Source organism: Haliotis rubra, unplaced genomic scaffold, assembly GCF_003918875.1.
Source record: "Haliotis rubra isolate DU_JTF1 unplaced genomic scaffold, ASM391887v1 Scf613, whole genome shotgun sequence".
NCBI lineage: Eukaryota > Metazoa > Mollusca > Gastropoda > Lepetellida > Haliotidae > Haliotis > Haliotis rubra.
The window spans coordinates 167439-182067 of record NW_025767317.1 but is presented as its reverse complement, the minus strand read 5'-3'; the positions used below and the strand labels follow the sequence as shown (position 1 = coordinate 182067).

At 41.9% G+C, this 14629-nt stretch overlaps 1 protein-coding gene across 1 annotated transcript; it reads right to left on the bottom strand.

The window, feature by feature from the left end:
- Window positions 1-376: 376 nt before the first annotated feature.
- Window positions 377-6974, bottom strand: LOC124255951 (nucleoside diphosphate-linked moiety X motif 17-like). Its single transcript, XM_046689906.1, has 7 exons — window positions 6813-6974; window positions 6465-6581; window positions 5879-6062; window positions 4726-4751; window positions 3945-4046; window positions 1615-1859; window positions 377-1014 (listed from the first exon to the last, which is right to left on the bottom strand). Exons 1-7 carry the CDS (start codon window positions 6897-6899, stop codon window positions 861-863), a joined length of 915 nt encoding a protein of 304 aa, XP_046545862.1. The 5' UTR covers window positions 6900-6974; the 3' UTR covers window positions 377-860.
- Window positions 6975-14629: the final 7655 nt, after the last annotated feature.

Genomic DNA, 14629 nt, shown 5'->3' with positions numbered 1-14629 from the left:
TTCACCTCACCTCACCTAGTCTATCAGTGCAAAAACTTCTTTTTTTCAGATTGTAGACAAGCATTTCCAAATATTGGAAATGGGAAGCATGGCTCCTATCTAATGAAGTTGAGTCAGCCATTAAGCCCACACATATGATATATATGACCCTCGTATGTTTCACCATATGGATAATAAAACATGTTTCAGTGCTGAAAGGATTTTGATGAAGATATGGCATATACAGCAAAAATCACAATCATTTCTTCCATGATATGATCAGAAGTTGGGGCAATAATCTTCCTTGGGAGATTTGCACACAGAGCATCAACTCAAAGGGACTGGTTATAACAGATCTCCAGCACTCCATTGTGTGAAACAAAAGCAAATGATTGGATCAGACTGGATGATTTAATTGATTGGATGTCATGATGAACATGCCATAAAAGTTATAATAACATCCCTTCATTTGTCTGGCATAGGTTGGCAAGGAATGACCAGAATATTTGTTAGCCCAACAACAAACAAATAAAATAATGAACATAACCAATAGGTCATTGTTAGTGGCAGTTTCATCGTGCACGTTATAACCTAAACACTTGGGGTGACTATGGTAAATGCTTACTATTGAAATAGGAACATATGCAATAATGTTTCTTAGAGGATAACCAGATAACTTGCTCTTTCAAGCAATAAATATTTTGAGACTAAATGCAGTGAAAAGTTTGTGGGTGTATAATTTATTTAATAATAAAACAAATGTGAGTCATCACTACTTCAACAATCACATTTCCCACCCCCAGCAAACACTCTTGTCAGGCTATTCCATCTGCCCGGAATATTATCTTTCTTTAGTATTAAGTTCCTAATGGCTGTTGGAATCATTCAGAGGTTCTCTTTAGCCATTCTTCAAAAGCGAACTTGGTGCCGGTGCTGACCCTCCCTAAACACTCCTTATCTCCAGATGTCTGTAGTAATGGGGCCAAGGGCAGGTCAAGGTCAACTTGCTTGCCTTCATCATTCAGGACAATGGCTCTGTAACAGGACAGCATGACCATGATAAAAACCAATCATCTTATTTCGATTAATATTAACCATGGTTTCTTTAACTTTCTCAATATTTACAGAAAGCATATAGTTATCAATAACATAAAGGTTATATTTCCTTGTCATTGTTTTAGTGCTTGTCCTAATGAGGGGTGGTGGGGTAGCCTAATGGTTAAAGTGTCCGCTTGTTAAGCTGAAGACCTGGGTTCAAATCCCTACATGGGTACAATGCGTGAAGCCCATTTCTGGTGTCCATGCCATTCTGGAATATTGCTGAAGCGGCATAAAACCATACTTACTCATTTGTCTTAATGACAACCAAACATGTTTTTAAATTGTAAATATATATATGTTTTAACTGACACTAGGAATTGGGTAAGGGATGTCAAAACTGTTAAAGAAGTCCTGAGCATTATACATAATGGGAAATGTTGGCGGGGAATATCACATGTTTTATACTGATATACACATACATCTAACCACCTCATGATACAAACTCATGTCAAACCAACATGATTGAAGGATACTAGAATTAACAGAGCTATGTGAGATTTGGCCTACACATTATGTGTCAAATCAGAGGTTTACCTGATAGTTTGAGGAAGTCTGCCAGAGGTGCTCGGCAGTTCTGGTGACTCTTCATCTGACAGCTTCACAATGTTGGTGATGATGTCACGGTCCAGCCATGTGCAGGCGTCCACTTCCTCCGGCTGCATCTTCAGCTGACTGGTCAGTTTGTCAGAGGTCAGGTCAGAAATGAGTTTCCCGTACAAGTACACAACCACGTGATGACGCCTTGGCAGACCATGTGACAGCTTTGGTGGGTACACAGACTGAAATTTAACAATCAACAAAATATCCTTATATTTTATCCCTTAAAGAAGACTATATACATACACTCCCCGGGTTGGATTTGATGTTTAATCTGTTTGAACTGTTACATTAACTAACAAGGGTGTTCAATATGTCCATTTCTTTTGCCGAGCTTTTTTCTTTGAAACTAGTTTGTACATGCATATGTCAAGACCAGACAGTTCAATTCATGAAAGGCAATCAAGAGTTGACCAAGTACACCACATTCAGATCCCACATGGTGTACCAGTAGGCTATCAATTCAACCACCTCTGTGTAGGACTCTCAGGTACACCACATTCAGATCCCACATGGTGTACCAGTAGGCTATCAACCACCTCTGTATAGGACTCTCAGGTACACCACATTCAGATCCCACATGGTGTACCAGTAGGCTATCAACCACCTCTGTGTAGGACTCTCAGGTACACCACATTCAGATCCCACATGGTGTACCAGTAGGCTATCAACCACCTCTGTGTAGGACTCTCAGGTACACCACATTCAGATCCCACATGGTGTACCAGTAGGCTATCAACCACCTCTGTATAGGACTCTCAGGTACACCACATTCAGATCCCACATGGTGTACCAGTAGGCTATCAACCACCTCTGTATAGGACTCTCAGGTACACCACATTCAGATCCCACATGGTGTACCAGTAGGCTATCAACCACCTCTGTGTAGGACTCTCAGGTACACCACATTCAGATCCCACATGGTGTACCAGTAGGCTATCAATTCAACCACCTCTGTGTAGGACTCTCAGGTACACCACATTCAGATCCCACATGGTGTACCAGTAGGCTATCAACCACCTCTGTGTAGGACTCTCAGGTACACCACATTCAGATCCCACATGGTGTACCAGTAGGCTATCAACCACCTCTGTATAGGACTCTCAGGTACACCACATTCAGATCCCACATGGTGTACCAGTAGGCTATCAACCACCTCTGTGTAGGACTCTCAGGTACACCACATTCAGATCCCACATGGTGTACCAGTAGGCTATCAACCACCTCTGTATAGGACTCCCCAGGTACACCACATTCAGATCCCACATGGTGTACCAGTAGGCTATCAACCACCTCTGTATAGGACTCTCAGGTACACCACATTCAGATCCCACATGGTGTACCAGTAGGCTATCAACCACCTCTGTGTAGGACTCTCAGGTACACCACATTCAGATCCCACATGGTGTACCAGTAGGCTATCAACCACCTCTGTATGGTACACCACATTCAGATCCCACATGGTGTACCAGTAGGCTATCAACCACCTCTGTGTAGGACTCTCAGGTACACCACATTCAGATCCCACATGGTGTACCAGTAGGCTATCAACCACCTCTGTGTACCAGGGCTATCAACCACCTCTGTGTAGGACTCAGATCAGGTACACCACATTCAGGATCCCAGGTACATGGTGTACCACATGGTGTACCAGTAGGCTATCAACCACCTCTGTATAGGACTCTCAGGTACACCACATTCAGATCCCACATGGTGTACCAGTAGGCTATCAACCACCTTCAGATGTGTACCAGTAGGCTATCAACCACCTCTGTGTAGGACTCTCAGGTACACCACATTCAGATCCCACATGGTGTACCAGTAGGCTATCAACCACCTCTGTATAGGACTCTCAGGTACACCACATTCAGATCCCACATGGTGTACCAGTAGGCTATCAACCACCTCTGTGTAGGACTCTCAGGTACACCACTTGGTGTACCAGTAGGCTATCAACCACCTCTGTGTAGAACTCTCAGGTACACCACATTCAGATCCCACATGGTGTACCAGTAGGCTATCAACCACCTCTGTGTAGGACTCTTGGTTGATGCTTCAGTTAGTTGATGGATACCATGACATAATGATCCAACCATTTGACAGTATTGTTTCTTTGGCTGACGACAACTGGAACTCCTATCTTACCACCCAGTAGACATTGCTAGTTCCCAACACACTGAGAACCAGAAGATGTAGCTTGTTCCCAACACACTGACTAGCTTGTAGCTGTAGTCCTGTCTCCTCACCAAACTCACACAGACCCTTACCTCCCAGAGAGCCAGAAGATGTAGCTTGTTCCCAACACACTGACTAGCTTGTAGCTGTAGGCCTGTCTCCTCACCAAACTCACGCAGACCTGCTTCCACAAACTGAAAAATAAATTGACATTGGGTATTGCCTTGAGTAGTAGATCAGTTTGATGTTGGGCGACATGAAGGATATTGACCACAAAGATAACACCAGCACGTGTACACGTGTATGGTGAGAACAAGCAATAACGGCTCCTGACAAGGTAAATACACTAAAACAAGGACCACCTGACCCCGATGCCTCAACTGATGTTAATCATGTGACAGGTCAATAATGATCTGTTCTGTTCTGACAATATTAAAGGTCAGGGTCAGTCTCTTGATTTTGGGTCCCCATTGATATGTACTGTATAGTTTTGAATATATTGAATTGTAAGATGTTTATAGATGAATGACAGAGAAACTTAATTATGATGACATAAGATTCAAAGGAAAGAGCAAATTGTCACAAATGAGAAAACTTGGCTATTTAAGTTTCCATTGATCATGTAGTAATAAGCTGCTGGCACCACTGATCTCATCAACAAACACAATGTCACTGAAAGATGCAGAGATAGTTTCCACAGCATGTGACAAAAGATTTTCAGTTCTCCAGTCCGAACATGTCATAATTTCCACATATCTTAGTCCTAGCATATTGACTGGTATAATCTGATATTTACTAGTCCAGGAGAAATGTTACTTGACTGAGACTTCGGGTGCAGAATGTTTACAGAAGACACTGACTGATCCAACTCACAGTTTCATTCTCCTCTATGTGCCCTCCTGTAATTGTAAATATCAGGATTAGTTGTTTCATCCCTCTTCAGTGGAATCCACACAGCAACACATCCTGGCATATCAACAGCTACTGCCATAAACATTATCCTACCATCAACATCAGTTCTGTAATTTGCATCTTCAGTGACAAAGTCGTTTTCTCTTGTTCATTCACACAAAGCGATATGATGTCTTTTTGTAGCACCAGAAAAAAAAGTTTGGTGAAAGCATAACCTTCAGATCAGTCGCTACCCCTTTCTCTAGAATATTTTTGGTCCTCAAAATTGGGCTTTCCATTGGTCATATACAGTAGGCATGAAGTTCTGTAGGTGTAACAGTAAACAGACAAATAAATATTGCTCAGTGCTATAAACAATTTCTGCTTAACCTAACAGTCAGAAAAAAAGAAGCAGCAGACAATTTGTTTACAGTACCAACTAGACTTTTTACACAGCTTTGTTGGTAATAACTCTACACGGGTTTGTTAGTAATAACTTTACACAGCTTTGTTGGTAATAACTTTACACAGTGGTCATTACAGGCTGTGCAAAATATAAGTTAGACAGTGTACACAATGAGAATGGGTTTCACATTTTGTCCACTTGTGCAAATCCTGGGTGCCGTTGTACAAAGCAATCTTAGGGCTAAGGTTATCGTAACTTCCATACCACCACATAGACTTATGACTGACGTAACGCTAAGGTTATCGTAACTTCCAAACCACATAGTTATCGTAACTTCCATACCACCACATAGACATACAACTGACATAACGTAAGGTTATCGTAAGGTTATCGTAACTTCCATACCACCACATAGACTTACGACTGACGTAGCACTGAAATCTTACGTAGCGCTAAGGTTATTGTAACTTCCATACCACCACACAGACTTACGACTGACGTAACGCTAAGGTTGCTTTGTACAACGGCACCCTGGTGTTGACTTGGTGTGCCAAGACTTGAACAGTGTGGACAATATGGACAGGACTCACACTTCACCCCCTTGTGGAAGTCCTGATCTTAACTTAAATCACAATTCCAATACCTTCAAAGCACTGATGACATGATCTGCTGCTAAAATGTAAGAGCTTTCATTTACATGTCCACACAGGCAGATGGATGTTCACATACCTGGAGGAACCCATATTCCCGGAAATGCTCGTAACTGCTTGGCTCTCCTAGTCAGTAGAACTTTCCCATCTCCAGTTTCCATGACAACAGCAGCTCCCACATCTACCCCTCTGTTGGCAATTTCTGGTGAGAGAGCTGCCACATCTTCAGGGCTGAGGTGAAGAACTGGACAGAAAGGGGGATGCTGAGGAGGAAGTAGGAACTATGTAAACAATGCAGGCTACTGGCCGTACTGGGTCTGGCACTACAAGGGTGGCAACTCAGTGAACTGAGAGCTGAGACAGTTGTGTCATCCATGCCTCACTATCAGGAACAATGACCCCCTGGTCCAGTTGGGGTTATTTTTCGGTAAGAGTTCTGCCTATAACCCCTGCTGAAAAGTATTCTAATTAGTATGATCATTTCAAGGGGTTAGGGTTTAGGTTTAGGGTTTAGATTCAGCATTATATTAGGTTTAGGGTTAGGGTTAGGATAGGCTTTCTATAAAAAAACATCTAATCTTACTATAAATCTTAGGCATAGAATGATAATAAAGGGGGGTTACGGGACGAAGATAATACAAGATGGCACAATGACGTCTTGTTACCTTGAGTTTGACAGGTGTTTTCCCTGTGAGGTCATCGGTCACTACAAGCCTGTTGTTGACCAGTTCAGCATGTAGATGTGTTGTCAGGTCAGTAGCCCCAAAATACTCCAGAATGCACTGCCAAAAGAAAATGATAAGCAACACATGCTCACAAATTATGTACACAATGATACAATTATTAGTCAAGACTATTCACAGCTAGGTCTTGGAGACAAAGGATAAGTAATAGAATACTATGGCCGCACTAGCATATGACTATGACATGTGATTTTCGTCATATAGTCTGATTGATCAGCTGTTGATATTGTGAAAACAACATCGCATGAAACAAACTGCACTAATGAATACCTGTGAGAATCGTGCGAGAACTTCTTGTCCTTCTTTAGGTTTCGTTTTCTTCAGATGCACCAGAATTCGCTTTGTGTTTGCTGTCATTTTGATTTAAAACACTGCTTGATGGACCGATAGACGACCTGTTTGTTGATGTTCTGTTCTGGGTTACGGAATGAGAGTTACTTCCCTTGCATTGATCATTTGGCCACCCATTCGTAACTACTCGTGTCATTCTAGCAAGCCGGGTGTAGGTCAGGGAAAGAGGCGAGTAGTTTACGAATGTTGGCCACCGCAACGCACCACTCATAACAGTGAGTGAGTGTGGTTTTACGCCGCTTTTAATCAATCAGTGCCATGGTTGTATGGTCAGTCCACTGTTGTTCATTTTATACATCAACGAACTAGTCACTGAAATGTCAACGTCTAACTGTAAAGGAATATTTATATCAGAGGAATTCCCTAATGTATGTTCACTTCTCTACGCCGATGATGTTGCTAACGCCTCGGAATCTGCCGGAAAACTACAGGACCAAATCAATTGTGTCAGCAATTTTTGTACAAAATGCGGGTTGACGTTGAATATGCAGAAATCCAAAATCGTTGTACATGTATTCCGTAAAGGTGGATATTTACGTTCATTTGAAAAATGGTACTACAGAGGATCCCAAATAGAAACTGTCTCGTATTATAAGTATCTCTGACTTCATTTTACACCCAAACTAGTGTGGACAAGATTGACACAGTTGTTAGCACAGCAGGCGGAGAAAGTATGTGTACACATATACAGACTTCACTATATGTGTGGCGGATTACAGATCACCACTGCAATGAGGATTTTCGACAGCATGGTCCTACCAATACTTACATACGGCGCCGAGCTCTGGGGATATGAGGTGGTAGAACAAATTGAGAGGGTACAGACAAAGTTCATCAAACGAATTCTACATCTGCCTTTGACAACCCGCAATGATGCGGTGCTTGGTGAAAGTGGACGACCTTTATATGTTTCTTATGTAACTAAATGTGTTAATAAATATTGGGCCAAAATAATCAACATGAATAACGACAGATTACTGAAGCAAACCTATCTTATGCTATATGGATTAGACAACGTCAACAGATCTTCTTGGGCCACAAACATATCTTATTCCAGTTCGGATTCGGGTACGCTTGGGTTATGCAAGATGTTGGACATATTGATATTGTCATGTCTGAGTTCAAACAAAGAGCGTCTGACTACAACATTCAACGATGGCAGGCTTCAATGTCATCGAACTCCAAGTTGACAGCTTATTCAACTTACAAAACAGTTCTGCATGATGAATCCTATCTCTCACAAAACAGTTCCCCTCCATTGAAGCAAGCGTTAACCAGATTCAGATGTGGCTGCCACCAGCTACTGATCGAAATGGGGAGACGATTGGGCATAGGCATCGAGAACCGTTTATGCAGATACTGCCTTCGATATAATATCCAGCTTGTCGAAAACGAGTACCATTTTATCCTTGTCTGCTGTGCCTTCACCGACTTAAGAAAGCAATATATTGAGTATAAATACTATAGTAACCCCTCATTTGAAACATTTGTTAGACTTATGTCTTCAAATCGTCAACTTACTTATGTGAATTTGTCTAAATACATATATTTTGCTATGAAATTGTATGAATCACTTCATTTGTAATCACAATATTGAAATGTTTTGTACTGTGGGCCTGTGGCCTAGAAAAACGTGAATAGAACGACTTACTCCTAATCAATCAATCTTTATTCGGAACTTTAAAAGGCCACAGGCCTGTGGTACATTTAAAGTTTGCATGAGTAGTTGGATGTCATTTACAAATTCTTTTCTATAAAAATCCTTTTTCCTAAACTCATAGCGAAATAGATGTATATTGCTAGATTCTGTAATAATAATGTGACAGTATGTTGACAGTGAAAATAATTTTCTTACACTTGGATGCTTATAATAGTATGGCTTTAGGTATTTGGTTCGTAGAGTGGTATAAACAGGACACATACAGAAGGAAATGTTGTTCATCCTCAGCAGTATTCATATTACAGAATTGACATATTCTGTTATCTCTTAGTATGCCTGCATACCTGCCAGTTTCAATAAAAAAAATCACGGGAAGAGCAACGAAAACGAAAGAGAAACGAAACTTTGTTACGTCGATGTTTGCTAATTAGTTTTCATAACGTATATCCGATTTCCATTGATTATGATATACACATTTTGTTGATAGAAGTAATGATTCCGACCAAGATTGGAAATACATATCTTTCATTCAGACTACAGGGCTGGTTAGATGTAACACTTGCCAGCCCAGACCAAAACTTACCTTCCCACAAAAAATGCTAATATACATGTCTAAATTTTAACCTACCGTCGGGCAGGTGAATTTGAGAATCTGGCAGTCCGTGTTGAAAATAGCCCGCCCCGGGCGGTCGGGCAAGCAGGTATTTCAAACGCTGCTCTTCTCCAGGTCACTGTTTTGTAGGAGGTCAAATCCTGGTCTGTCCATCAGCCCTCCATAGCAGCACCGATCCTTGGTGACAGTTTTATATCTTACCACGGACGTGTTGGGTTTTCAAATTTGATAAAGTGGTAGCTGCTAACACTCAAATATGGTGAATATCATGATGTAGCCATGGCAACGTGGTGCCTGGTGCCTAATGGAGGAGACCATTAGGTTTACCGGGTCTTTTGGTTTTGATAGAGTCGCGTAATAATTTCTATAGAACTAGCTGTTATTGATAAACAATTGGCGTGTGTTATCAACAAAAGTGACCATAAGATCTATCTGGCTGTTTTAAAACGCCTTGGGTTTGGACACCCGGGTATTTCAACTCCATGGATTCTTGTTTGTCCTCCAAATCTTCGTGATGGATGTAGTTTTTGTCATAAGTCACTGAAGTGAAATCATTACAGGACATTAGAGGTAGTGACCCGCACAACCTTCATTAGACGTCGTGACCCGCACAACCTTCATTAGAGGTCGTGACCCGCACAACCTTCATTAGAGGTCGTGACCCGCACAACCTTCATTAGAGGTCGTGACCGGCACAACCTTCATTATCGTGACCCGCACAACCTTCATTAGTCGCGACCCGCACAACCTTCATTAGAGGTCGTGACCCGCACAACCTTCATTAGAGGTCGTGACCCGCACAACCTTCATTAGAGGTCGTGACCCGCACAACCTTCATTAGAGGTCGTGACCCGCACAACCTTCATTAGAGGTCGTGACCCGCACAACCTTCATTAGAGGTCGTGACCCGCACAACCTTCATTAGAGGTCGTGACCCGCACATTAGAGGTCGTGACCCGTACCTTCATTAGAGGTAGTGACCCGCACAACCTTCATTAGAGGTCGTGACCCGCACAACCTTCATTAGAGGTAGTGACCCGCACAACCTTCATTAGAGGTCGTGACCCGCACAACCTTCATTAGAGGTGGTGGCCCGCACAACCTTCATTAGAGGTCGTGACCCGCACAACCTTCATTTTACTCTAGATAACTTTCCGGGAACTCATGGGACACTTATACATACGCGTGATACGAGAATCCTGTGACTTCTAACTCTTGGAGTGTAACACGTCTATTGTTCAGTGCCACGTGAGTGGGTGTTTTCGTGGTGCTGGTGGTGTTTCGACCAGACTAGTATATCACCCGAAATCCTTCACCCACCCTTCCTTTATCAAATGTAGTATAGCGGCATATGATGGGGGTAGCAACCCAATCAACACCATACAACCATTAGTTGTTCATTAGTATTCTCATTGACTTACAAGGAGAAAATAATTGAAGATTTGTGTTTGAACTGTTATAAGCAGCCCATGCTTGCAGTGTGCGAAATAGTTTCCAAATTTTGCTAACGAAGTCGGGCTAGTTATGCATGAAAGTTACTAGCGTAAAAACTAATTCACTAGCCCGAATGTAGACACGGGTTTCATCATTAAGCTGCTGATGTAATCACCATATTTACTCGGCCATAATCTTGCATGATTTAAAAGTGTATCAACTCAACAAGTCAGAGAGAGTGATATATTTACAAAATGACCCCATGAAAAATGACAGTGGAGATTTACTGGCCCGACTGGATTTTCACTAGGCACGAGCTAGCGGGCCAGTGGCTATTTCGCACACTGCATGCTTGTCGTGAGGGCTGACTAACGGGATCGTGAAATCAGGTTCCGCGACTTGGTTGATACATGTCATCATAGATTGGTGCTGATAATATTAGTCACTGGATTGTTTGGTCCAGACTTGGTTATTTCCAGATCGTAAGAAAGCAACTCAACTGAAGCTCGCCATTTTGTGAGTAATAACCCAACAGATACAGATGAATGCTAAATTATACACGTCATTAAAAAAAAAAAATCATGGCCTGCATGGCTCAAAACCGTCTCATACACATGTGTACAAAAAAGTGTACAAGGGAGTCTAGTTTACACCCTCAAAGATCTGTCCAACGCACGAACGGAAATAATGGAACTCCAAGTCCAAGAAAACAGTCTTAGAGGTTCTTGTAGTTGCAATGGCACCTTAAAGCTTCTGTTTCTGTGAACCTCAGTATAGAACACGCGATGTCACGTTAATTACAATTCCCACCTTTTGAAGTTGCGTGGACCTTATATCATCAGATCCATAACCATTTCGACTTTTATCTTGAGCACAAAATACAAGAATGAGCCATGAATCGATCGATAAGTTCTTCTTTGTTAATCTACAGCACCATTAAGATCCGCCCGTTATGATTCTCTGAGGCGTACAGGCAGATGATTGCATAGCGTTCTTACTGGAGGTGGCGGCGGGATCCTGTGCTCCAGTCCCAGATTCGCCATGCTTCCAGTGTTCTAGAATTCCATCCGTGTTCCTGAGTTCCATCAGAATGGTAAACGTGTAAAACCTGAAACACTTTGGGCCGTCCTCACACTCTATGTTAACCGACCGTGATTATAATTCAAATACTGTTTACAGCAGAGACTCACTCACTCACTCACTCCGATTGCTAAATAGTCTTCTGAGTTGAAACAAGTAAGTAAAGCCATGTTTGGCACCCAAGTTCCAAGTGAGTGAGTGAGTTTGGTTTTACGCCGCTTTTAGCAATATTCCAGCAATATCACGGCGGGGGACACCAGAAATGGGCTTCACACATTGTACCCATGTGGGGAATCGAACCAGGTCTTCGGTGTGACGAGCTAACGCTTTACCCTCTAGGCTACCCCACCGCACTACCCGTCTATAGAACTACATACACTATTGGGGAGACTAACAATTAGTCTCTTAAAATATATCATTTTGATGGAAACAATAACTCCTGCCGCCCCTGTTGCTAGAGTAAAGTTGTTGATGACGCAGCAGCATGAAGACAGATGGAACACCATAATGTATAACATAGTGTATAGTGTGTTCAGTTTATATTACTCGGGTTCCTCGATATCTCAGCGTCCAAGATCAACACCATCGGACTTCAAGTCTTCACTTCTGGCTGATTCTGTCCTCGACTGACAGTGGTTGTGAGAGTTGCCTGGTGGTTTAAGCGTTCGCTCGTCACGCTGAAGTCCCGGGGTTCGATTCCCCACACGGATACAATGTGAAGTCCATTTCTGGTTTCCCCGCCGAAAATATTGCTGGAATATCGCTAAAAGCGGCATAAAACTACTCTCACTTACTCAAGTCCTGCGGTTCTCTTGTCTTATGATGGAAACCCAGCAGACTTTGATGCACGCATACTATGATAGTTGCAAAGATAAGAATCAACTCTGGGATCCTGAAACCAAACTAGGTATACAGTGGAAGCACCGCCTCCACCACCTCCAAAGACGTTTCGCTGTCAAACAACAGCAGGTTCTGGCAACTGGTTTCTGAGATGTAAACAGACCTTTTGTGGTTGTTTACTTTTCTGTCTCACAGTCCCTGAACAGCATTATTTTCCACTCCGCCAAGCCCTGTCTGCAATGCTAAAGCCCAACAGGAAGGAAATGTAGATGTCCTCAGGTTCAGTTTCTGAATCTTCTGTCTCACAGGGGCTTCTTTCAATTTAAGAGGAATCATTTGTTTCTAACAAAATTCAGCGACTAAGAGTTAGTCTAGCTTGAGTACCTGCCTTCTGATGTTACATAGCGCCTATTATGCTAATTTTCTAAGGCAAACAGTATGTAACAAAAGGAGAGAAATGCTGACAGCTGGAAAACTGACGCTGAATACATTTCAATCAATGCAGTACTCAAGCTGCCAGTTGCAACTGCAGATACCTTACCAGCCATGACATGACTGAATAGCCTGGTTACTCAGTTTAGTGACCGTTCATAACAAGTCAAAACATTGAGTACACAACAATCTCGTTTCCTGCTGACTTGGTTCCGTCCTATTGTGCAACTTAGTACAATAACCAGTCCATAATTTTGAGACCAACTCATTCATCTGGATATATAAATATCACGCTTTTCTAAAAATGAATAATGCATTTCTCTCAGTAATACTATCAGCCCTCAGGAAGGAGTTACCATATAATTTATTTTAAAAAATGACGTATTTAGATTACAGAATTAAAATATAAAGTTCAAATGAATTAATTCAACGTTGCATTAAATCGACCCTCGCGCCCTCTACCGGCCGAACATTATTTCAAGCGAACCCCATAGAGTTATGTCCCTTGGAGCGCTCTTTCAAAATATACGAATATCTTGTGATTGAAACCTACTTCGACAAACACCGATAACACACGCGTGCAACATTTTCGGTGTACGGAGCAATCGTTTACATTTCATATAAAAAATTATGGCAAGTGTTCTCTCTTTGGAAGCTGTTCTCCTCGAAATTTCAATTATCGATTTCAGGCAAGTCGTAAGTGATAAGAAGTCTTTTATTGCATCAAAAGGAAGCTAAAGTGAGGGCATATGCCCCAATACATATACTATTGGCCAAAATATTGTCGAAAATGTGTGATACCGTGCCTTTAAATTTGTCTATTTTGTACATTTATGTTAATCACTTACATACATTACCAACCATTGTCGTCTTTGTACTGCCAAATTCTTGTTATATAATTTTGTTCATTTGGTTTGAATTCAGATCAATTTCGCGTTCTAACGTCAGCCCAGTGTTTGTAATCGCACTGAGTGACTATTGTCAGAGGTCACTAGATCACCAACACATTTCCCTGTAGTTGAGCCACCTTGTTTTTACAATCCGTGAAAAGTCTGTTCCCTGGGAACCGGGGTCCTGCCAAGCCGACACCTATAGGATTAAGAGATGCACACAGGTTCATCATGTCTGATGGTCTGATGGGTTTATCGCTGTTCTGATAACAGAGGGACCGTGTCACCAATTTATGTTACTACAAATTCCGACAATCCAAATTCTGTCACGTGAGCATGTGCTAGACTGCAATTTGAGCGAATCCATTTCTACTCAACATCAAGTAATATCAGCTGGTCATGATGTTTTTTAATTCATTACTTAGCATAATTAGTATCATATGATACTTTAATTACAGACGTATTTTATGTACAGTTAGATCTCAAGTTCATTCTTCCACATCGTGTAGATGGACTCTTGATCAACCAAAGGTAACATGTTCAAAAACGTAGTCAGTCCAGCCTTGATAAATCGGTTTCAGCATTTGAATTCGTTAGAATAGATCTTCAGTAAGGGGCGACAAACGTGATTGTGTGGTCAGTCTCGCTGATGCATGTCAATACATCCCGATTGTTCATTATGTGTATCACGGGATTGTCTGCTCGCCATACAGCTGGAAGAGCTGAGGACAGCGTTAAGCAACATATGCCCGGCGTCATTAATGAAAAGTTGTAAAATCTTCGTTTT